This window comes from Sycon ciliatum, chromosome 1 (genome assembly GCF_964019385.1).
Source record: "Sycon ciliatum chromosome 1, ocSycCili1.1, whole genome shotgun sequence".
NCBI classification, from domain to species: Eukaryota; Metazoa; Porifera; class Calcarea; order Leucosolenida; family Sycettidae; genus Sycon; species Sycon ciliatum.
Window position 1 is genome coordinate 56,051,774 of NC_088643.1, and position 26,266 is coordinate 56,078,039.

The 26,266-nt window shown below is 58.0% G+C and overlaps 1 protein-coding gene across 1 annotated transcript in view; it reads left to right on the forward strand.

The window, feature by feature from the left end:
* LOC135804449 (uncharacterized) overlaps nt 1-26,266 on the forward strand; it is a 73,439-nt gene that overhangs the window by 30,603 nt on the left and 16,570 nt on the right. The window contains exon 40 of the mRNA XM_065318319.1: nt 127-25,836. Within this exon, the coding sequence (XP_065174391.1) occupies nt 127-25,836 (25,710 nt within the window). The remainder of the gene's footprint in view (nt 1-126; nt 25,837-26,266) is intronic.

Below are 26,266 nucleotides of genomic sequence, written 5' to 3' on the forward strand. Positions count from 1 at the left end.
ATGAGCCCGCTTGGAGCGGGACGATGGGACAGCTTGGTACTTTCTTTGTTGCAATATTCTCTGATGTGAGTTGTAGAATTTGAACTGCAAAACGATTGCTTTATGTGTTGTTTTTGCTGCTGTTAGGTGTGCCCACAAGGCAGCTACTGCCCCAATGCCACTGGCTCACCGCCATTCCTGTGCCCCAGCGGACGCTTTGGCAACTCCAGTGGTCTGCAGAGCGTGGAAGAGTGCATTCCCTGCCAGGGCGGACGCTACTGTCAGGGTGCCGGCGTGAACAGCTCCACAGCGCGTGATTGCAGCGCCGGCTACTGGTGTGCTAAAGGTGTGGATACCGCTACGCCAGGTGTGGCCGGTAGCACGTTCAATGGTGACGGTGGCCCGTGTCCTGCGGGGTACTGGTGTCCGGCAGGAAGTGCTGATGGCTATGCTAACCCGTGTCCCCTGGGCACCTTCTCATCGCGTACACATCTCACCACCGCCAGCGAGTGCACGGCGTGCTCCGATGGCACGTTCTGCAACGAAACCGGCCTGACGTCACCGACCGGTGCATGTGATCCGGGATTCTACTGCCTGCGTGGGTCCAACACTGCTACACCGGGCTTAGGCGTGACAGGTGGCCCGTGTCCGAAAGGCAAGAAGTGCGGCTCGGGGACTCATGTTCCCTTGAACTGTGATCCCGGCACGTACAACCCCAGCGAAGGTCAGTTCGAGTGCTTGATCTGCCCGGCTGGCTACTACTGCCTGAGTGGCTCAGTGACTTTCAACACAACTGTTTGCCCCAGTGGTCACTACTGTCCCAACGGCACGCAGACCAGTACAGATTACCCTTGTCCACGTGGCACCTATAGTCCACACGCCGGTCGTCAGTCGTTGTCCGATTGTCAGCAATGCTTACCAGGGCAATACTGTGCCAGTGCAGGCAGTTCTAGCATCAGCGGTTACTGCCAGGCTGGTTACTTCTGTCGACTGGGCGCATCCAGTCCGCGCCCGACCGACATAGTCAGCAACACCACGCTGGCACAGTGTGACTGTACGAGCGGCGTGTCCGGCGGATTGTGCCCGGTCGGCTACTACTGCCCGTTCGGCTCGGGCGAGCCAAGACCGTGCGATGCAGGCCGCTACTGTGCCAACGCAGGCCTAGGCTCCAGTCAAGGTGACTGCCATCCAGGCTACTATTGTGTATCCGCAGCCGCTTCACCCACTCCAACGGATGGTGTCACCGGCAATGTGTGTCCACCCGGTGCGTTCTGCCCGGCATCTAGCTCTGTTCCTTCACCATGCCAGCCAGGCACGTTCTCTAACCAGTCTGGTCTGGCTAACATCACGCAGTGTCAGCAGTGCACAGCTGGTTTGTATTGTGCCTCTGTCAGTCTCACTGCACCAACTGGTTTCTGCTCGGCGGGCTACTATTGCCCAGGCGGTCAGGCTGTATCAACGCCATCGGAGTACATCTGTCCGCGTGGTCACTTCTGTCCCACTGGATCACCTGCACCCAGTACCTGTCGCAGTGGTACTTACCAGAGCAGCTTAGGGCAGGTGGAATGCTTGCCCTGTCCGGCTGGGTATTATTGTTCGAATGTCACAGACCTAAGCTCTCCCACTGGATTCTGCCCGCTGGGGTATTTCTGCCCAGTGGGGACGGCAGTGCCGCAGCCATGCCCACCTGGTCGCTACGGTGCTACCGATGGTCTGTCGTCCGCTGAGAACTGTACCCTGTGCCGTCATGGTGGCTATTGTGCTGGACCGGCTGCAGTGCGCTCCGAGGCGTGTGCCAGTGGACACTATTGCATTGCTGGAGCGTCGGTGTCCAACCCAACGGACGGTGTAACCGGTGATGAATGCACGGTCGGTCATTACTGTCCATCGAATAGCTCTGCACCGCTGGCATGTCCGATTGCAACGTTCAATCCCAACCGTGGTCTGGGTGCGGAGCATCAGTGTGTGCCATGCACTGCCGGATGGTTCTGTAATGAAACCGGGTTATCCCAGGTCTCTGGCCCGTGCACCGCCGGTTACTATTGCCCGCAGCGAAGCCCTGGTGCACGCACGGTCGGGTGTCCACGCGGCAGTCACTGTCCTACGGGTAGTGGCACACCGGTTGTGTGTCCTGATGGCAGTGTGACCACCGCTTCTCATGCCGTGTCCTGTGATGTGTGCCCGGCTGGTCAGTACTGTGTCATGACAGTGCCTGGCGAGTACATCGACTGCCCGCCGGGGTTCTACTGCCCCTCCGGAACTGGGTACGACTGGTCGCAGTGCCCTCCCGGTACATTCAGCACAAGCAGTGGTCTTGCTAATGCATCTCAATGTGAACCGTGCACTGGCGGTGATTATTGTGCTCAGTACAATGCTACGCAAACCACTGGACAGTGCGACCCAGGATTCTTCTGTGGGATAGGTGCTCCATCTGCCCAGCCCACCGTCGATGCGCAGGGTCGCTACGGACCTTGCCCCACCGGGTTCTATTGCCCACTGGGCACCAGTGTCCCGGTTCCCTGCCCGGCCGGACGATACTCCAACCGCACACATCTAACACATGTGGGTGAGTGCACGGCGTGTCCAAGTGGTTACAGCTGCGATGCTACTAACCTCACCCAGCCAAGCTCACAGTGCGATGCTGGGTTCTACTGTACGGCCGCTTCCCCAACTCCGCGCCCGACAGCCTCTGCCGTGGGTGGACCATGTCCGGTCGGTCATTACTGCCCCACGGGAACTGGCACGCCGCTGAGATGCCCTGCAGGTACGTATAATGATCTGATCCAGCAGGCCGAATGTATCACCTGCCCGGCCGGTTACTATTGCCTGGCCAACACGACTGTGTTTAGCTTGGCATGCCCCGCTGGCCACTACTGCCCGAATGGAACGGAGCATGCGTATCAGTATCCCTGCCCGTCAGGTTCGTTCAACAATCAGACTCAGCGTCAGGGCCTGGACGATTGCCAAGCCTGTTCGCCGGGCATGGCGTGTGTGGGTGCAGGCCTGTCGCAGCCCTCGCATGCCTGCTCGGCAGGTTACTTCTGCAGCGTTGGCGCGTGCTCAGTTACACCCACCGCTGCTATGCTCTGTGGAAATCAACTTTCGGGCACCGGAGATCTCTGTCCTGTGGGCAAGTTCTGTCCTGAAGGCTCATCCGCACCACTGGCATGCTTGTCGGGATACTATTGCAATGCTACAGGTCTTAGTAGTGTAAGTGGTGCATGCAGTGCGGGTTACTACTGTCTATCCAGTGCCTCGCACCCAACACCCACTGACAACACGACGGGTAACATATGCCCATCAGGACACTACTGCCCAGTTGCCTCACCCGAACAGGTGCCCTGCCCGCCCGGTCGCTATTCCCCGAGTATGGGCAACACGATGCTGAGCGACTGCTTGCTGTGTCAGCGGGGTATGAGCTGCCCAACCAGCGGTCTCTCTGCCGCCACAGTGCAATGTCAACCAGGTTATTACTGCCCAGAGGGTCAGGTATCCGATAGCCCTGCACGCTATACTTGCCCAGCAGGTCACTATTGCCCCGGAGGCTCACCGGAACCTGTGCCATGTCAAGATGGAACGTACCAGAGCATTGTCGGCGAGCCAGCGTGCTTGGACTGCCCCGCAGGATTTTTCTGCAGTCTAAACGTCACCGTGTCCAATGCCACGCAGTGCGCACGCGGAATCAGCTTGCCATCCGCATGTCCGCCTGGTCACTATTGTCCGAACGGCACTCGCTTTGCCAACCAGTACCCCTGTCCTGCTGGCACATTCAACCCGTCCACGGGACTCGAATCCGAGGCGGAGTGTCAGGCTTGCTCTGCTGGCTCGTACTGCGCTACGCCCGGCCTCTCAGCCGTGACCGGAGCGTGCTCTGCCGGCTATTTCTGCGTGTCGCGCTCCGAGTCCGCCATGCCAGTGGACAACTCGACGGGCGGCGTGTGCCCCGTGGCTATGTACTGTGTGCTGGGGTCAGAGCAAGGTGAGCCATGCCCGGCTGGGTCCTACTCGAATGTGACTGGCCTGCGCAGTCAATCGGAGTGTTTCCCCTGCGATGGTGGTAGCGTGTGCGCTGGCCTGGGACTGACCGAGCCCACCGGACTCTGCGACGCGGGCTACTTCTGCCGGCGATCTGCGATCAGCGCAACACCAGCCGAGTCAAGCACTGGTGGAGTTTGTCCTGTGGGCCACGCCTGTCCGCAAGGCACGGCCAATCCTATCGCGTGCCCGGACGGTACTTACAGCAATCAGACTCAAGCATCACAATGTGTCTCTTGTCCGCCTGCGTACTACTGCGTCAACGGCAGTAGTGCGCCGCTGGACTGCCCCATTGGTTGGTATTGCCCCCAGGGAACTGGCTCGGTTTGGCAAGCATGCCCTCCTGGCACCTACAGTGCTGTCACGGGTATATTTGAAAGCGGTCAGTGTACACAGTGCGATGGTGGTCGCTACTGTCCATCTCCACACGCATCGACCACCAGTGGTCCATGTCTTGCTGGCTACTACTGTCGATCTGGTTCCAACTCTGCCACGCCTGATGACAACTCAACTGGGGATGCGTCTCTGTGCATCACCGGTCACTATTGCCCTGAGGGTTCTGCCGAGCCGCAGCCCTGCCCAAGCGGAACATTCAACAACGCCACTGGCTCTAAATCCCTGACTGACTGTGCACCCTGTTTGCCTGGCCATTACTGTGGCGAGCAAGGCCTTGACAAGCCGTCAGGGTTCTGTGCAGCCGGCTACTTCTGCTACTCCTCCGCCGAGTCGTTCATGCCAGCTAATAGCACTGAAAATAGTGGCCCGTGTCCTGCTGGTTCATTCTGTGGATCAGGGTATTCCCTGCCAGAAGTATGTGCTGCAGGAACCTACACATCTTCCAGTCGCCAAGCAAGCTGTACACCTTGTCCTGCTGGATATTTCTGTCCCAGCAACACCTCATCTCTTGTCAATAGTGTGTGCCCGAAAGGCTACTTCTGCCCACAGAGTACTCCATCGGACGTTGCCAATCCTTGCAAGCCTGGCTCATTCAACAACGCAACCGGAGCTGAGAGTGAAGCAGAGTGCTTGCCTTGCCCGCCTGGTGAGTACTGCCAGTCGTCCGGTTTAGCCTTGCCATCCGGCCTGTGTGACGCTGGCTTCTACTGTCGCGGTGGCGCTACAACTGCCAGGCCACGACCGCTTACCAATGCATCGCTCTCACTGTCGCCGTCGCCCAACTGTAGCACCTTGCTGTCATCGTGCATGTGTCCAAGTGTGTTGGAAGGTGATCAGTGTCAGGCAGGCTACTACTGCCCGGCAGGTTCAGAGCTACCACTAGCATGTCCACCAGGTCAGTACTGCTCTCTTCCTGGATTATCCAGTCCTGAAGGCCTGTGTCAGGCTGGCCACTACTGCAATGGCACTGCTGTAGTGAACAACCCACAGGACCAGGAGTACGGCAGTGAATGCCCACCCGGCTACTACTGCGTTTCCGGAGCCGAGTCCCCAGTGCCGTGTCCGCCAGGCACATTCTCACCTCGTGTCCGCAACCAGATGACAAGCGACTGTCAACCCTGCACTGCCGGTCACTACTGCGCTGGGTTTGGCAACAATGAAACGTCGGGACAGTGCTCGGCTGGCTACTATTGCCCCGGAAATGACACCGAGAGTCAGCTGCCCAGCCAGGGCTGTCTGCCAGGGTATGCATGTCCAGTTGGCAGTGTATCACCGGCTGTGTGTCGCCCAGGTACATACCAGCGACTTGGCACACAAGCCACATGCTTGCAGTGCCCCGCGGGCATGGCCTGTGAACCGGGCAGTCACAACTCCTTGCCAAACAGAACACAAGCTATCACCACACCTCTACTATGTCCCGCGGGCTACTACTGTCCCCCAGGAACAACGTATCAGCAGCAGTACCCATGTCTGATGGGCACCTACAACAACGAGACAGGTAGCGAAGGTGCAGAAGCATGTGTACCTTGTCCCCCCGGCCAGTACTGTCAGGACGCCGGCAGTGAGTTGCCACACGGATTCTGTGCTGCTGGTTACTTCTGTAGACTGAATGCGAGCGTTCCCAACCCATCCGGGTCTGATTCTACTGGTGCTCCATGTCCATCTGGTCACTACTGCAGCATGGGTGCTAGCCACGCTGAGCCATGCCCGGCTGGATACTTCAACAACAGAACACGACAATCAGCACTCGGTGATTGTGTGTCTTGCTCAGCGGGATTCTATTGCGATCAGCCAGGATTGAGCGTCCCCCGCGGCCCTTGTGCTCAGGGCTTCTTCTGCTCTGGCGGATCGTCGACCGCAACACCTCGTAACTCGACAACAGGAGCTGCATGTCCACTGGGTGCCTACTGCCCTGAACAGTCTGCCGCGCCTGTCAACTGCTCTGCCGGATCATTCCAGCCGTTGACGCTACAGGTCAGTGTATCTGCGTGCCTGCCTTGCACGCCGGGAATGTTCTGTGATCGACCTGGTCTTGGCAACGTGTCCGGAATGTGCACGGCCGGATTCTACTGCACGTCACAGGCCAGCATCAGTCAACCGCAAGATGGTGTCACTGGCAATATCTGTCCACGTGGTAGCTTCTGTCCACTAGGCTCGTCATCGCCGACGACATGCGCCAACGGTACGTTCACAAACAGCACTGGCTCGGCAATGTGTCAGGTCTGCCCGGCTGGGTATTTCTGTGCAGTGGGTGACACTGCTGAACTGTGCCGGCCGGGTCACTATTGTCCTGCTGCTACTGGCTACACACTGCCTGCTTGCCCGACGGGAACGTTCCGCAGTAGAACCGGTGGACAGAGCGTTGATGACTGTGCGTCGTGCACCGGTGGCTATTTCTGTAACAGCATGGGTCTGAGTGCTGTGAGCGGTACATGCGCTGCCGGATACTGGTGTCTGTCTGGTGTGGACACGGCGCGTCCGGTCAGCGATGCTGCTAACTACACTGGTACCGGTGGTGAGTGCTTTCCCGGCTCTTTCTGTCCGGAGGCTACTGCGTATCCAGTGCCGTGCACGAACGGTACGTACACATCACTCCGTACACAGTCTGTTTGCGGTGACTGCCCTACTGGCTATGCATGCCCGCAGAACACAAGCAATCCTCAGCTGTATCCGTGTGCCATTGGTCACTACTGTCCACTGGGGACACGGCATGTGACACAGTACCCATGCCCAGCGGGCACGTTCAACAACGAGTCCGCATCCACGTCTTCACTGTTCTGCCAGCGCTGCACACCAGGCTACTATTGTGATACTGAAGGATTGGCAGAGCCTGCAGGAATGTGCAATGCCGGCTACTTCTGTACTGGAGGTTCAGTGTCTCCGCATCCGATATCGCCGTCCAACTCCAGCTCATTGTTGGCTATCAACTGCACTACGACAGACATCATGGGTGGCATCTGCCCAACTGGTTCGTACTGTCCTGAAGGCTCTCCGTATCCAGTACCGTGCCCAGGTGGACAGTACTGTGCTATTGGTGGCCTGCACCAACCAACGGGACCGTGCTCTGCTGGGTTCTACTGCACTTCTGGTTCGTCGGTGGCTAACCCTACGGGCAACGAGTGCACTCCTGGATACTACTGTCCCAACGGCACCGGCACTCCAGCACCTTGTCCACCGGGTACGTACCAGCCAGACCAGGGTGCCAGCCATGAACAGGACTGCGTTCCGTGCACACCGGGGTTCTTCTGCTCCTCGTGGGGAGCTTCCGCCGTGTCCGGTCCGTGTGCCTCGACCTACTACTGTCCATCTGGGCAGCGCAACGCCTCGGCCATCCTATGTCCCACTGGCTTTGCATGCCCTCTGCAATCTGCTGCGCCCGTACCATGTCAGAATGGCCTCTATCAAGATACAGCAGGTCAATCCGAGTGTCGAGTTTGCCCAGCCGGTTTCTACTGTACTTTGGGTGATGTTGGTGGTTGCAACAACACTGTCAACGGCTCCACCGGAATAGTCACACCGTCTCCGTGCCCTCCAGGCTCTTTCTGCCCACTGCAAACGAACAGCAGCAAGGCGTATCTGTGTCCACGTGGCACATTTAGCAACACCACCAAGCTGCAAAACTCCAGCCAGTGCACGCCATGTTCACCAGGAAGATTCTGTGCGTCAGAGGGTCTCAGTCAGCCATCTGCTCTCTGCTCCGCCGGACACATCTGCATTCTGGGTGCATCCCAGCCTGCTCCTGTGGACAATGTCACTGGGGCTACTTGTCCGCGAAGCGAATACTGCCCACCAGGCTCATCTCAAGGCAAGCCGTGTCCAGCTGGCACTTTCGGAGCAAGAAATGGCCTGGAGTCAAGTGGGGAATGCACTCAGTGTACGCCTGGTTCATACTGCGCCAGTGAGGGACTGATGCAACCTACAGGTCTCTGCTTTGCGGGACACTACTGTACTGGCAATGCTACAAATGCCATGCCATCCGCATTGGACGACTCCTTCGGTGATCAATGCCCACCCAGTTCGTATTGTGTCAATGGCTCTTCACAGCCCACATCTTGCCCGCCTGGCACATTCTTACCCACTCCCGGAGGTGAGTCAGTGGCTAGTTGCCTGCCCTGTTCCCCAGGACAGTACTGTCAAGATTCTGGAATGACCTCACCGAGCGGCAATTGCTCCGAGGGATACTATTGTTCAGCAGGGGCGGCGCTGGCAGCACCACCAAGCAACAGCTCAGCTGGTGGAATATGTCCCATAGGTCACCACTGTCCCGAGGGTTCTTCCGCGCCGGTCCCCTGTGTCAACGGTACGCTAAGCTCGGCGCTGGGAGCCGTGTTGTGTGACCTGTGTCCAGCAGGGTTTCAGTGTACGACGGGTGATCAGGCAGTGCCGTGTCCCGCTGGCTACTATTGCCCGGCTGGTACAGGTTTCGACTGGCGGCCATGCCCTGCAGGTACGTACAGCTCGGCTACTCAGCTATCACACCTAGACAACTGCACTCAGTGCAGTGGAGGACTGTACTGTCACATGCCGGCTCTCACCTCGCCCACTGGCAACTGCTCATCTGGACACTATTGTCAGTCCGGTGTCAGCGTGCCTGATCCTGGTCGAAACATGTCCAATGTGGGAACCGGTGGACTGTGTCCTCCCGGTCATATGTGTCCCGGCGGATCAGCACGTCCTCTGCCATGTGCAGCCGGTCGGTATGCCAACCAGACTGGTACAAGTGAGTGTTTGATCTGCCCGGCTGGGTATTACTGTGCTGATGCCACTATAGACTATACTCTGTCGCCGTGTAGTGAAGGGCATTACTGCCTGGCCGGCACCTACAGCCAGTTCCTCTACCCGTGTCCAGCCGGCACGTTCAATAACCGCACTGGTGCTGACTCCAGTGCACACTGTCTGCAGTGTACCGGTGGTATGTATTGTGCCGAACAAGGACTACCAGCTCCCACTGACCACTGCACTGCGGGCTGGTACTGTGTGTCAGGTTCCAGGACGGCCACGCCGAGCAATGTCTCCAACAGCTCTGTTTGTGCTCTGGGTGGTGGTGATGTGTGTCCGCTGGGTAGCTTCTGTCCAACCGGTTCTGCAGCACCGACACCATGCACACCTGGTTTCTACTGTGGACAAACACAACTGCAACTACCCTCTGCTCCCTGTATGGCTGGACATCTCTGCACTGGAGGAGACACACAAGCTGACCCGGATTCGCTGTGCCCTGCTGGTGCCTATTGTGCTGATGGCTCGTCCAGTCCGACTCTCTGCCTGGCTGGCACTTTCCAGCCCCACGCCAAAGCCACCGGCACTGCCGATTGTCAGCCGTGCACTGCCGGAATGTACTGTGCCATTGCAGGTCTTCCCGCACCCACTGGAAATTGCTCCGAGGGCTATTACTGTCCTCCAGGGCAGAGCTCTGCAACCCCGACCGGATTGTCGTGTCCACCTGGGCACTCTTGCCTGTCGGGTCAAGGAGTTCCTACAGCATGCCCTCCAGGTTTCTATCAGCCAAACAATGGTTCCAGTGCATGCTTACAGTGCCCACTGGGTCAGTACTGTGATCCAAATGAAAACTCTACAACAGCACTCTGTCGGTTATCTTCATCTCGAGGTGTTGCATCTCCTCAGGACTGCTCGCCTGGCTACTTTTGTCCCCGAGGCACACAATATGCTGTGCAGAATCCCTGCCAACCTGGCACATACAGCAACAAGACATCTCTATCATCGCAATCCCAGTGTTCATATTGTCCAGGTGGTATGTACTGTGCTACTCCGGGGCTAGTTGCTCCCACTGGTGCTTGTGCGGCAGGCTATGTCTGCATCTCTGCAGCGCTCACATCACAGCCCAGCGATGGTTCCACTGGCAGGTCATGTCCCGCTGGTCGATATTGCCCAGTGCAGTCGGAGTCCGGTATCCCCTGCCCAGCTGGAACGTTCAGCAATCGAACAGGTTTAGCAACATCCGCACAGTGCACATCTTGTACTGCAGGTCATTACTGTAACTCTACTGGCCTAACAGAGACATCTGGGCTATGCACTGCTGGCTATTACTGCTTGGGTGGTGCCAGCAATCCAGCACCGTACAACAGGACCGGCGCGACTTGCCCCACCGGCAACTACTGTCCCGAGGGAAGTGGCCAGCCAACTCCGTGTCCTCCCGGCACCTCCCTTGACGTGACTGGGAAGTCATCAGTGGCTGACTGTGTGGCCTGCGCACCACAGATGTACTGTGATCGACCTGGCCTGATAGCTCCTACTAACCTGTGTGCACCAGGCTACTACTGTATCGGTGGTGCCAACAGTAGCTCACCAACTGACGGTGTTACAGGCAATATCTGCCCGGTCGGTTTCTTCTGCCCATCTGGCTCCATGCGCCCACAGCCTTGCCTGAACGGGACGTACGCCAATTTCACTGGTGCGTCTGCCTGTCTCATCTGTCCCGACGGCCACCACTGTGTACGTGGACACACGGCTGATCCGTGCCCTGCTGGTCACTTCTGTCCTAACGGTACCGGGCACGACATTCAGCCGTGTCCGCCGGGCACCTACCACCCGTCTGGCCGCATCTGGCTCGAGAACCAGTGTCTGGCGTGCCCACCAGGCTTTGTTTGCCCAACACACGGCACATCCAATGCAAGCGTCCTCTGTGGCGCTGGCTACTATTGCAGCAGTGGTGTTGATCAGATGTTGCCCACTGGAAACCACACGGGTGTTGGTGCTATCTGCCCGGTGGGACACGAGTGTCCGATCGGATCGGCCGATGCTCGCAAGTGTCCCGCCGGCACTCATGCTGACCGAGAAGGCCTTCAGGCGTGTGAGCCATGCCCTGCAGGTAAGTACTGCAAGGTGGGCACGTCATTTGCAACAGACTTCTGCCCGCCCGGTCACTTCTGTCCGCTGGGAACACAGTACGCGAATCAGACAGCATGCCCCTCCGGCACATACAATCCTGTCGGCGGTGCTAAAAACCTATCGTCATGCTTGCTGTGCCCGCCTGGTATGTATTGTGGTAACGACGGACTGGCTTCTCCGAGTGGCAACTGTTCCGGTGGCTGGTACTGTACTGGCGGTGCTAGCCAGTCTCAGCCAAGACCCGTGGGTCTCTCACAATCATGCCAGTCCAACACTTCCCTGTCGGAATGCTCCTGCCCGAGCACAAACTACACGGGTGGCCGTTGCTGGCCTGGTTCATTCTGTCCGGTCGGTTGTAGCTATCCACGACCATGCTCACCCGGAATGTACTGTGCTGAGTCGGGGCTAGAATACCCATCAGGCTTGTGCTCTCAAGGCTACTACTGCAACGGTAGCGACGTTGTGTCCAATCCGGCGGTGAAGCTATGCCCGGATGGATACTACTGTCCGGCTGGCAGCGCTGTTCCCGAGCCGTGCCCATCAGGGACTTACCTCCCTAGCATGGGCCATGCAAACATGTCGGAGTGCTTGACGTGCACACCGGGTCACTATTGCTCCGGCGTGGGACTTTCCCAGCCAAGTGCCGTGTGTCCGGCAGGCCAGTACTGTCCAGGTGGTCAGCACACCGGCTATGAGTATAACTGTACTGTTGGTCACTATTGCCCTGTGAATAGCAGTGCACCTGTACCGTGTGCTGCTGGCCTGTATCAGAACCAAGCCGGTCGTGGCCAGTGTAAGACATGTCCCAGCCAGTATTACTGTGACTCGACCACTACTTCACCCAGTGGTGTTGTTATCCCCGCCGTGTGTCCCGCCGGTTCAGTGTGTCCTGCTGGCACGCAGGCGTCCAAACAGTATGTGTGCCCACCCGGTACTTACAGTGATGCGACCGGCCTCTCGTCCACCAGCCAGTGCTTTGCGTGTCCAGCTGGACAGTTCTGTGCAGATCCAGGCCTCACAAACACCAGTGGGCCTTGCTCTGCTGGCCACATCTGCGTAATCAACGCCACAGTACCCAATCCCAGCGACGGAATCACCGGTCAATCATGCCCAATGGGACGGTTCTGTACCGAGGGTACCACTGCTCCGAGCAATTGCCCAGTGGGCACTTTCAGCAACAGAACAGGCTTGTCAGCGTCCTCCCAATGTACTCCGTGTACTTCGGGAACGTACTGCGACACATCGGGCCTGAGTGCACCCAGTGGACCTTGCCATGCTGGGTTCTACTGTCGCACCGGCAGCAACACATCCCAACCAGTGCTGCAGCCGTTCGGTGACCACTGCCCGGAAGGTATGTACTGTCCGAGTGGCACTGCTCTTGCACAGGAGTGCCCGACGGGATACCTACGCAACACTACGTCTGGTCGCAGCCTTGCTGACTGTCAGCCATGCTGGCCAGGTTACTACTGCGCACAAACTGGTCTTTCATCGCCGTCCGGACCGTGTCAAGCAGGTCACTACTGTACCGAGGGTGCTAGCAGTGCTACACCCGATGGCAACGATGGAGCTGGTGGTGCGCCGTGTCCACTAGGCCACTATTGCCCTCTGGGCGCACCATCGCCGATACAGTGCCGGGACGGAACGTACATGAATCACACCGCGGCAGCCCTGTGCAGCCAATGCCCCGCTGGGTACTTCTGCTTGGCTCCGCACGTCAACGCTTCTTTGTGCCCCGAGGGCTACTACTGCCCAGCCGGTACAGGTGGAAACCCACAGCCATGCCCGCGTGGAACGCTCAACTCACAGCTTGGTTTGCAGCACGTCGGCCAATGTCAACAATGTCCCGGCGGTTATTACTGCTCTCTGCAAGGTGCAGTCAATGTCTCTGGTCTCTGTGCTCCTGGCTATTTCTGTTCTGAAGGCGCTGATCAGGAGAGACCGTCCAGCAACTCCAGCAGTGGTGACATCTGCCCTGCTGGCCACTATTGCCCACTCGGGAGCAGTGCTGCACGTGCCTGCTTGCCAGGATCGTACAGTAATGTAACCGGCTTATCCGAGTGCCTGCAGTGTCCTGCCGGATTCTACTGCTTGGCGACAAGCAGTACGTTTGAAGACACGCCATGCCCAGCAGGTCACTATTGTCCAGTAGGGACGATGCACGCCACACAGCACCAATGCCCGCCAGGAACGTTCTCCAACAGCACTCACTCGCAATCTCAGCTGGAATGTGCCCTGTGCCCACCACGCTACTACTGCTCTGCATTCGGTTCCAGCCAGCCAACTGGCCTGTGCTCGGCCGGTTACTACTGTCCTGGTGGCAGTGTGTCAGCAACACCGATGCTCCCCGGCAATAGCTCAACATTCTGGCCACATTGTCCGGCAGAACTGGTAAACGGCACGGGTGCTATCTGCCCTGCCGGAACGTATTGCCCCATTGGTTCAGCAAGTCCACTGCCGTGTCCTAGTGGCATGTACTGTGCACTGGCCGGTCAGGCCAACACAACGGGACCGTGTGCAGCCGGCTACTTCTGCAGTGGCTGGGACACATCGCCCACTCCACAGCCCTGTGCCGCTGGTCACTACTGCACACGTTGCACGCCGTACACTGTACCCTGCCCGGCAGGTACCTACAGCAATGTTAGTGGACTGGCGAGTGTGGAGGAATGTTCCAACTGCCCTGCTGGCATGTTCTGCGACGGATCAAATCCAACAACACCGTCCGGCTCATGCTCGACTGGCTACTATTGCCCAGGTGGGCAGAACCGTTCCGACCCTCTGGACGGAGTCTGTCCAACTGGACACTACTGTGAAGTGGCCAGTCCGTCACCCAGTCCATGCACAGCTGGACAGTATCAAGATGAAACCGGTCAAAGTTCATGCAAGGTCTGCCCAAGCGGATCCTACTGTCAACCTACTCTAGCTGTAAGTGCCAATGCCAGTGTGTCTGTGAGTACAGGCGCTGTGTGGCCCGTCATATGTCCAGCTGGCTCGTACTGCCCGAACGCCACCGAACACCCAACACAGTACCGATGCACACCAGGCACACACAGCAACACCACTGGCTTGCACCGAACTGCTGACTGCTCGCCTTGTCCTGGTGGCTCCTATTGTGCGTCGTACGGCCTGACTGAACCAACTGGTCTGTGTAGCGCTGGACATTACTGTGCTCTACGTGCTGCACTGCCGCAACCTGTGGATGGGATTAGCGGTGACGTGTGTCCGGCTGGGTATTACTGCCCCACTGGTTCTGATGGCAACTATCCTGCCTGCCCTGTTGGCACGTACAACGATCATACTGGCAGTGGCAATGTCTCGGCGTGTATTCCTTGCACACCCGGCCGCTACTGTGCCCAGTCGGCTCTCAACACCTCGCTGGGCACGGGCTTGTGTGCTGGCGGGTTCTTCTGCACGCTCGGCTCATCGACATCACAGCCCGCGAATGCTTCATCTGGTGACGCATGCTGGCCAGGATATTACTGCCCTGTGGGTAGCTCCACTCCTGCTCCTTGTCCGATTGGTACCTTCTTGCCTGATGGTCAACACGACAATGCCAGTGACTGTGTGGCGTGTAGCGCTGGGTCATACTGCGCTATCCCAGGTCTAACCAACGTGTCTGGACCGTGCTCGGCTGGTTTCTTCTGCCGACTCGGTGCAATGACCAGCTCGCCCACGGATGGCTCGACAGGGAACACATGTCCTGTTGGCTCGTACTGTCCGACCGGCTCGCCCATACCCATTCCTTGCGCCAATGGAACATTCACCAACCACACTGGTGCATCAGTGTGTCAGCCCTGCCCAGAGGGCCACTACTGTGTAGACCGTATCACTCCACAGCCGTGTCCTCTCGGATTCTACTGTCCAGCTGCTACTGGTGCTAACTGGCAGCTGTGCCCCAGAGGAACGCATGGCCTGTCATTGCGTCTGTCGTCGGCTGACCAGTGCACGCCTTGCGCTGGTGGTTACGTCTGTGATGCCAGTGGCCTGAGGAACTACACGTCGGCCTGTGCTGCAGGGTATTTCTGTGCCCGGGGTGTGGACACCACCATGCCGACACCACAGGGTGCACATCTGGGCAATGGTAGCGTGTGTCCCGTTGGACACTACTGTCCTACCGGCACTGCCTGGCCTGTACCCTGCCCGGCCGGTACATACACCAATGCCACACAGCAAGCCCTGTGTCAGCTCTGCCCCGCTGGTTACTACTGCCTGCAGGGATCTATTACGTACGAGCTGACACCGTGTCCTGCGGGCAGCTTCTGTCTGCAGGGAACTCAACTAGCTACTCAGTACATGTGTCCACCGGGTTCCTACAATCCTGACACGGGTGGAGTGAATGCGTCATCATGCTTGTCCTGTCCACCTGGCATGTACTGTGATGGCTATGCTCAGGCTCTGCCCACTGGGAACTGCAGTGGAGGTTGGTACTGCACTGGTGCAGCCACATCACCGGCCCCACTTCTTCTTGGCTCCCTGTCTGCCAATGCCAGTCTGAACTGTACAACTATAGCCGAGTGCTCGTGTCCCGTCAACATCACTGGTGGCCGATGTCCGCCCGGGTTCTATTGCCCGAGTGGGTCATCTCGACCGCTATCCTGCCCAGCTGGTATGTACTGCGCGGAGCATGGCCTCTCTGTGCCATCTGGTCAATGCTCAGCGGGATACTACTGTACCGGGGGCAGTCTGTCTGCAGAACCGTCCGACTCACTGTGCCCGCGTGGATCGTATTGCCCGCTGGGTGCTACATCACCTGTTCCGTGTCCGCGTGGAACGTTCTCCGCAGCGCTAGGAAATCCCAATGTTACAGATTGTCAGGCTTGCTCACCGGGTCGCTACTGTAATGAATCCGGCCTAAACAGTCCAACAGGGTTCTGCCAAAGTGGCTACTACTGCCCAACGGCTATATCAGTCATGGATCCAGCTCTGTACCAATGTCCAACTGGCCACTACTGCCCGCTAGGTAGTGCGTCACCTCTGCCGTGTCCGCTGGATCAGTATCAACCCTCTGCTGGACAAGCTGCTTGTCTTCCTTGTCCTGCAGGTCAAGCATGTCGCAGTGCCAATGGAACAGTCACTCCCCTGCCATGCCCAGTCACACAGTACTGCCTGCAGGGCTCATCGCCACAACCATGTCCTCCGGGAACGTTTAGCAATGCAACAGGACTGAGGAATTCTACGCAATGTCACCCATGTTTGCCAGCCTGGTATTGTGCATTGCCAGGTCTGGCCGAACCATCCGGTCTCTGCAGCCCTGGCTTTTACTGTACATCCACTGCTGCTAACTCACAGCCGACCGATGGCGTTACGGGGGATGTGTGCCCTGTAGGATCCTACTGTGGACAGGGCTCCTCCACGCCGAGCCTGTGTCCTGCGGGTACATTTTCCAACCAGACATCACTTGCCAATGCATCACAGTGCACTGCTTGCACACCCGGCATGTACTGCGCTAGTGCTGGTCTGGCATGGCCGACTGGACCCTGCAATGCTGGCTACTTCTGTAGCATCTCTGCAGTCAGTAGCCACCCAGTGTCCAGTGTACAGGGTGGCGGTGTGTGTACTCGCGGTCACTACTGCCCACAGGGTACAGCCTCTCCACGGCCGTGCCCCAGAGGTACGTTCCGCAATGCCACACTGGCCGCTGACATCAATGGCTGTAGTGATTGTTTGCCAGGCTACTACTGCGATACGGCTGGTCAGACCAGTGTGTCTGGACTGTGCAATCCTGGTTTCTACTGCACTGCCGCTGCAACAAGTCCCACCCCGGTGTCGGAAGCGTCTGCCGATGTGTGCCCAGTGGGTAGCTACTGCCCTGCCGCCACCGCCGTTCCACTCTCCTGCCCCGCTGGCCAGTTTGGAAACACCACCCAGCTATCAGCATGCTACATGTGCCCGGCAGGTTTTCATTGTGACGGTGGTAGTCACATCAGCATCTGTCCGCCCGGTAGCTATTGTCCAATAGGTACCGGCCGCCACACCCCACTCTGCCCACCCGGTACGTTCAGCAATAGCACTGGCTTGGCAGCGGTGACTGACTGTCAGCCGTGCTCCCCTGGCTCCTACTGTGATGCTGCAGGACTGACACAGGTATCTGGGCCATGTGCAGCTGGCTACTACTGTTCAATCGGAGTCAGTGTAGCTATACCTGTCAGCGGATACAACGGTACCGGTGGCCAATGTCCTCCCGGTACATTCTGCCCCACCGGAACTTCATACCCTATCCCGTGTCCTCTGGGAATGTTCAATCCTTACAGCTCCCAGTCCAATTGCTCGCTCTGCCCGTCCGGGGTATTCTGCCCCGGGAACACGTCTGACTTCAGTGTGTACCCATGCCCCACGGGTCATTACTGTCCTGCTGGTACCCAGTCTTCCCTGCAGTATCCCTGTCCTCCGGGTACTTTCAACAATGCAACACAGCAAGCTAGCAGGGCATCGTGTCGCTTATGCCTGCCAGGAATGTACTGTCGGGACTTTGGCCTGACCATGCCGAACGGACTCTGTAGCGCCGGCTGGTACTGCACCGAAGCAGCTGATTCACCCAAGCCAACATTCACCAGCAATGTCACCAATATGTCCATCTTGGCCCAATGCCCCATGTTGTCTGTGAACCAGTCCGGTGGAGTGTGCCCTGCAGGGCACTATTGCCCCGCTGGAAGTGAGCGTCCACAGCCATGCCCTGCTGGTCAGTACTGCAGTGACTCTGCTCTTGCTCAACCGTCCGGAGACTGTTTGGAGGGCTATTTCTGCGCAGGTGCTGATGTTACTGCATCGCCCAAGCTGTGTTCACCCGGATACTACTGTCCGAATGCTACTGCTGTTCAACTGCCATGCCCAGCGAGTACATTCCGAAGTGTGGCTGGTGCTACGTCCAGCACTGACTGTCGACAATGCACGGCCGGTTTCTATTGCCAGGGCTCAGCCAACACGAATGTCACCGGGCCATGCGCAAATGGGCACTATTGCCCGGCAGGCCAAAGCACATCCACACCAAGTAGCTATGGTTGCCCGCGTGGTCACTACTGCCCGGCTGGTGCTCCACACCCTCTGGGCTGTGCTCCCGGCACCTATCAGCCGAACGCCTTGCAACAGACCTGTGACACCTGTATCCAGGGCTCCTATTGTGCAGCGAACGCTACGCAGTCCACCGCCATCCTTGGAGTGGTGCACAACAGTAGCTTTGCTGGCATAGAGCTGCTAACATCTTGCCCTGCTGGATCTTATTGCCCCTCGGGTACATCTACGTCTCGGCAGCACCTGTGTCCAGCTGGTTCTTACAGTAACGTCAACTCTCTGATCAGTATCTACCAATGCAGTCCATGCCTGCCCGGACAGTATTGTTCATCACCAGGACTTGTCCAACCTACCGGCCCCTGCTCTGCTGGATACGTGTGCGTGAATGGCTCTGCTCGGTCAACACCTGCCGACGGCCTTACTGGCGCTATCTGCCCGGCTGGCCAGTACTGCCCTGCTGGCTCATCCGCCGGGCTGCCCTGTCCAGTGTCGACGTTCTCACCGGCTGAAGGATTGCGAAACAGATCGCAATGCCAGGCATGCACCGCCGGCGCTTACTGTGCAACTCCCGGTCTTGTCAATGTCACTGCCTTGTGTCGAGCTGGCCACATCTGCTACTCTGGCTCGCACGAGGAAGCACCTATTTCCCAGCTGCACGGAGACCGTTGTCCCGTGGGACACTTCTGCCCCGAGGGCACTCCATCACCGCAGGCATGTCCTCTGGGAACCTATCGCTATACCGTTGGCGCTGCTCAGGCATCCGACTGTCAGCCTTGTGATGGCGGGCAGTACTGTGGCAACACTGGCCTGTCCAACACATCAGGTCCATGTGCAAGTGGCTACTTCTGCACACTGCGCTCCTCAAGCAGCACACCAGGCAGCGGCGGGGCTGACCCGACTGGCGGAACGTGTCCCGTTGGTCACTTCTGCCCGGCTGGTTCCGCAGCACCAGTGCCCTGTCTCAACGGCACCTACTCCAACACTACTGGGTCCACACAGTGTTCCCAGTGTCCCCAGGGGTACTACTGTGTGGATGGTGTGGTGCCAGTGCCCTGCCCACGGGGCTACTACTGCCCGGCTGGCACGGACCTTGATTGGATGAAGTGCCCTGTGGGAACGTTTGGCTCTCGCACCACTTTATCAATGGCATCGCAGTGCTCACCGTGCTCTGCAGGGTACTACTGCAGTGTGCCGGGTTCTCCCAATGTCACCGGTCCTTGTAATGCTAGGTTTTACTGCCAGCATGGTGTTGACAGGCCTAACCCTGCTGGCGGCAATGTTACGGGTGTCGGCGGTGAGTGTCCTGGCACGCACTACTGTCCTGTTGGAACGGGCACACCAATACCATGTCCTGCTGGAACCTACAATGGTCTTGTCGGCCAGGCTCTGTGCTCTCCGTGCCCTGCCGGCTATTTCTGTTTGAGTAACGCCAGCGATTACATCCACACGCCGTGCCCCAACGGCTCGTACTGCCCGGAAGGCACCACGCACGGCAGGGAGTATCTCTGCCCGCCCGGGAGTTATGGTCCGTTGAGCGGAGCAGCCAACATCTCCTCGTGCTTGCCATGCCCTCGTGGTCAGTATTGTGAAGGCAGCGGTAACTCACAGCCAACCGGTGTCTGCTCTGCAGGATATTACTGTACACTCGGTAGCAACACATCCATGCCGTTGGCCATTGGAAACGCATCTGATCTATCCACTTGTTCGTGTCCTGGCGCTGCCATTCCAGGCGGTCGTTGCTGGCCAGGTTCATACTGCCGCAATGGCAGTGCATGTCCCGAGCTCTGCACTGCCGGTTATGCGTGTCCACTGTACGGTACCGATGTGCCAGTCGTGCTCTGCAGTGCTGGTTACTATTGTCTGGCTGGCTCTGTCACCACCAGTCCAGCCAGTGGTCGCTGTCCGGCTGGCTTCTACTGTTCCGTACAGAGCTCAGCGCCTACACCATGCCCGCTGGGTACATTCTCGCCGAGCACGGGCAATACAATGCTAGCCGACTGTGTCAACTGCACTGCGGGTAGGGTGTGCTCGTCTCTCAACTTGACTGCTCCCAATGAGCTGTGCGCCGATGGGTTCTACTGTCCGACAGGGCAGTTTAGCTCCGCACCGCCAACGTACTCCTGTCCTGCTGGATACTTCTGTATGAATTCAACTGCAAGTCCAACGCCGTGCGCTCCCGGTACATACCAACCCAGTCCTGGCCAGGCCACGTGTCTTCCTTGCCCGCAAGGTCGCTACTGTCCAGCGAACAGCTCTGGGGGCATCTCCACACCATCCATGTGCCCCGCTGGGTACTATTGTCCAACCGGTACTTCATCAGGCAATCAATACCCCTGTGGACCGGGTACCTACAGCAATGTCACCGGCTTAACGGCTGCGTTGGACTGCTCACCATGTCCCAGAGGTGAGTACTGCCTGAATTCCGGTACCACCAGTCCCAGCGGTCCATGCAGCCCTGGTTACATGTGTTTCGGCTCGGCAGCACAAGCCAATCCCAACGACGGACTCACTGGATCTGTGTGCCCTAGAGGATTCTATTGCCCGCTCGGTTCCTACGCTGGTATCCGCTGTCCTAAGGGATCATACAACAACATGACTGAGCTGTCCAGTGTGTCTCAGTGTGTGCCATGTCCAACCGGATATCTGTGTCCCGTGCAAGGTCTCACCGTTCCGTCCTACTCGTGTCCCGCCGGCTTCTTCTGCAACACGTCCTCTGTCAATCTCTCAACGCACGCTGTCGACTGTCCAGCTGGTCACTATTGCCCCGACGGTATCTCTGCGCCCGTTCCTTGTCCGATCGGCACGTACCAACCTCTCGTGTCGGCACAGAATGTTTCCTCGTGCATACCTTGCCGTGCCTACTCGTACTGTGGTACAGTGGGCCTGAGTGCGGCGACAGGACTCTGTGCCGATGGCTACTACTGTGTTTCTGGTGCTCACTCTGCCAGACCGTCGGACGGTGTGACCGGCGCTCCTTGCCCGGCTGGTAGCTATTGTACCGGTGGTGTGCGGACAGTGTGCGGTGACGGCACCTTCACCAATGCAACTGCGCAGGCGGTCTGCTCGACGTGCGTTCCGGGCTACACGTGCGTGTCCGGAGTGGCACGTCAGTGCAGTCCTGGACACTACTGCCTCAACGGCACGGGCCGTGTCCAGTCACCATGCCCGGCTGGGACGTATCGTGATAGTGCCGGCGCTGCCAGTGTGCAAGACTGCCTACCCTGCATGCCGGGACATTACTGCCAAGTCAATGGATCTTCAAACACCACCGGTCTTTGTTCTTCCGGGGCATTCTGCCTGTATGGTTCGGACACAGCTCACCCGGACAATATCACTAACACTGGCCTCGCTGGGCCATGCCCTGTGGGGCACTATTGCCCGTCCGGTACAGCCCACCCACGTCCCTGTCCCCAGGGTACATACACACCAGCCAGGGGATACAGTGCGTGTTTGACATGTCCGGCTGGCGCATACTGTCCTAGAGGATCCTACAACCCCAGCGTTCTAACACCTTGTCCCAGAGGTCACTACTGTCCGAATGGCACTATGATTGCCTCACAGTACCCATGCCTGGCAGGCTACTTCTACAACACTACTGGTGCCTTGAGTATACTGGACTGTGCACTGTGCAGCCCCGGAATGTATTGTGGACAGGCTGGTTTGGCCGAGCCATCCGGCTATTGTTCCGCAGGATTCTTCTGCACTTCTGGCGCCAGTCTTCCCTCGCCAGTCGGTGTTGGACAAGTTGTGCATGCACTGCCTTCCCAGTCCTCAGGCCCACGATGCTCAATTGGCAATCAGACAGGTGCATGTCAGAACATGACAGTGAACCAGCAGTGCACTGTTGGATCCATTACCGTGTGTGCCAATCAATCACGATCGTCAGCACAGTGTGTCTGCCCTGATTTGCAGTCTGCCACCGGCGGAATCTGCCCAATTGGGTACTTCTGTCCCTTGGGTTCATCGGCCCCAGTCCCGTGTCTGGGCGGCTGGTACTGCGAGCAGAGTGGCCTTGTAATTCCCAGTGGTCTGTGTGATGCCGGCTATTACTGTGAAGGCAATGCTACCACACCGCGGCAGCACAGTTGCCCTGCTGGTTCCTACTGCCCCGTAGGGAGTGCCCTGCCCGTAGCGTGCCGCCCGGGTACGTACAGCCCGGATTTCAACAACGAAGCGGAGTCTCACTGCCGCCTGTGCCCCTCGGGTCTGTACTGTGCGGGCACTGGCAACGCCCTGCCGAGCGGCAACTGCTCCGCTGGTTACTTCTGTAGTGCAAACTCTTCTGAAGCAGCACCCAGCAATGCTGAATGTCCACCTGGCCACTACTGCCCTGCCGCTGCTGGCTCACCAATTCCATGCGCAAGCGGTACCTATCAGCCTCTGTCTCGCCAGTATGCATGTCTTCAATGCCCACCGGGATTCTCTTGTGTTTCAAGTGTGAACGTATCGACATCAGTAACACCCGGTGATTGTCTACGAGGCTTCTACTGCCCGGCTGGAACTGGCTATCATCCGATTCCATGTCCACCTGGCACGTTTGGACCGGTAGTGCGCCAGAAGTCACCCAGTGATTGCTTCTCTTGCCCACCTGGTGAGCACTGCGAGTCAGGGCTAGACTTACCTGGTGGAAACTGTTCCGCTGGATACTACTGTGGTGGAGGTGCTACCACACCACGTCCGGCATCGTTACCATCTTTCAACGCCACAGCGAACACAACAAGCAACAGCTCTGCCACGGCGCTACCCATCAATGGCCCATGCCCAATCGGCTTCTACTGCCCGGTCGGCTCGGCAGTTCCTGTCCCTTGCCCTAAAGGTAAACAGTCCCTGAGCCAGCGCGTGGGTACAGCTGATGAGTGCACTGATTGTCCTCCGGGCCGTTATTGTGAATTTGATGGCTCAATGGTGATTGATGAAGCACCGCCGTGTGACGCTGGCTACGTGTGCACCGGTGGATCGCCATTAGCTCGCCCGACTGACGTTCGCCACGGCTATGTCTGCCCTCCCGGCCACTACTGCCCCCGGGGATCGTTTGTTGAGCTGGGCTGTGAACTGGGAACATACAATCCCAATCCTGGTCGAGCACTGTGTCAACCATGTGACCCTGGAAAGCTGTGCAGCAGAGTAAACCTCACGCTGCCCACGGACTGTCCTGCTGGCTCGTTCTGCAGGGGAAGTACATTTGTTCCAACGCCGTGCCCGGCAGGAACGTTCAGCAACATCACCGGCCTTCACAATGTGTCTCAGTGTCAGCCTTGTCTACGCGGATACGCTTGCACCCTTGATGGCCTGACCGCGCCGAACGAGTTCTGTGCCGCCGGTTACTTCTGCTCCGGTGGTCAGGCTATTGTCTCTCCGGCATTGTTACCTTGTCCTGCTGGTCACTACTGCGAGTCTGGTGTCCTGCGACCTGAACCATGTCCGCAAGGTACATATCGCAATGTCACCGGTGCACGTAACGCATCCTTCTGCTTCCCCTGTCCCGGCGGCAGCTACTGCTCCGGCGAAGGCTTGACCGCTGCGTCTGGCTTGTGCTCTGCCGGATACTACTGCCCGCCTACCCGGGCTGTCAACACATCAACACCAGCCGATGGTCTGTGTCCGCGCGGATTCTTCTGCCCCGAAGGTTCCCCGTACCCCGAAGCATGTCCACCCGGCATGTATCAACCTGGTCTGGGTGAAGCGGCATGCATCGACTGTCCCCAGGGCTACTACTGTGCGGACAATGTGTCAGAGCCGCTCATTTGCCCAGCTCACCACTACTGCCCGCTGAACACGGACAACTCGCCAAAACGCTGCCCAGCGGGTACCTACACCAACGCCTCGGTTGTTGGCCTGTCCAAGAGCAGCGACTGTACCCCATGTCCTGCTGGCATGTTCTGCCGCATCGGCCAGCTTGCTGGACCGTGTGCAGCCGGCTTTTTCTGCCAAAGTGGAAACCCGGTGCCAACACCACAGCAGGTGTTTGATCCGGTCTCTTACTTTGAGTGCGGTTTGTTGCCGTTGCTAGTCAATGAAACATCCCTGTCGTCAGTTCTATCAGACACGTTCCTTTGCCTGCGTGCCAACTGCTCGGACTCGTCCAACACCCCGGATACTGTCGGAACCAACTCAACAATGTTTGGCGGTGGAAATACTTCAATGTCAAATATGTCGAACGCCATGTCAATCAACTCCAGCATGATGAACTCATCAAGTGTGAATGTAACTGGTAGCAACCTGTATTTCCCCAGCGCTGCTCGCTGTGCAGAGCTGTTGACGAGTACGGATGAAGGTGAGAACAATACCAACATGAATCCTCACCCTGTTCTGGGCGGCTGGTGCCCCGCTGGTCACTACTGCCCTACTGGTGCCGTCAACCCCGTCCCGTGCCCCGAGCACACTATAAACCGCTATCTCAACGCATCCCAGATCAGTGCCTGTGTGGCGTGTGACGATGGCTATGAGTGTCCGGCAGGTAGTCCAACACCGCAGCCCTGCTCTCCCGGATACTACTGCAAGGCCGGCCAGCCACCGCAGCCCTGCCCGTTGTACACGTACACCAGCAGCGTGGGCTCGATATCGGCCAACGACTGTGCCATATGCCCGGATGGGTTCTGGTGCAACGAGACGGGTCTAGGCGCCGTGATGGGTCGCTTGTGTCCAGCCGGCTACTACTGCCAGGGTGGTCAGCTAACTGCTGTGTGTCCTGCTGGCACTCGCCGTGCTGTACCCGGTGCAGCTAGTGCAGCTGACTGTGAACCATGTCCGGCTGGCTATTATTGCAATGGCACCACCGAGCAGAACAGTCACATTAGCGGAATACCCTGCCCGCCTGGCTTCAGGTGCCAGCGTGGTTCGTACCAGCCTGATCCGTGTCCGATCGGCTCGTATTGTCCGTTGCGAGCATCGTGCTTGTCCAATGCCGCTCTACCTAGTCCTTGCTCGGCGACGGCCATTTGCCAGCCCGAACAAATCGGCATGTCCATTCCCTGTCCTGCCGGCTTCTACTGCGTGAAGGGTGCATCCATTCCGGAGCTTTGTCGCTACCCGGACCAGTGCCCGGTCGGCTCAGCATATCCAATACCGTGTCCTGATGGTAGCAGAGCTTTGAGCAACTCGTTGTGCAGAACAGGCCCAGCAGCCGCATGCCAGCAGTGCGAAGGAGGCACGTACAGCAGTGACAATCACCTGACCTGTGAGCTATGCCCGGCCGGTTACTTCTGTCCGGCCGGTACCAGTAACAGTACACGTCACCCATGCCCGACTGGCCACTACTGCCCCGAGAGATCAGCGGCAGCCATTGCCTGTCTAGCTGGGCAGTTCAGTGCAGCCACCATGGCCAGCAACGTGTCAACATGTCAGCCTTGCTCCGGTAATACATTCAGCCCGGTCGCAGGCTCGAGTGCCTGTCGTCCGTGTGGCCGTTCCGCTACACGAGATCCGGTTACCTCGGCGACATGCTTATGTACCGGAGCAAACCGTGCCTTCCACGTATCCTCTGGATCCTGCGAATGTCTCGCCGGTTTTGTTTACATAGATCAGACCAGTGTGCAGACAACTGAAGGAGATAGTACGGATGACTGTCAGCCGCAGGTAAGCACCTTGTACCGACGTGTGTGTGTGTGTGTGTGTGTGTGTGTGTGTGTGTGTGTGTGTGTGAGTGTGTGTGTATGTGTGTGTGCGTGTGCGTGTGCGTGTGCGTGTGTGTGTGTGTGTGTGTGTGTGTGTGTGTGTGCGCGCGTGTGTTGCTATGTCACAACGTAGCGTGTTTGCTATCATCGCTTTGATGGGCATGTGGAAGTGGAAGTGAATGTGTGTACAGGTGTGCGAGTTTCCATGTGTGAGCATAGCCCCACCCAAGCTGTGTGATCCATGTGTGAGCATAGCCCCACCCAAGCTGCGTGATCTTCTGGAATAGATTTCAGACTACTGCAAAATGAACCCTGAAAACGGTCCTTATGTTGCCTCTGTTCACCCGTTTAGAAATGTTCTTTAATGAACTCTCTCTTTTTGCTGATTTGGT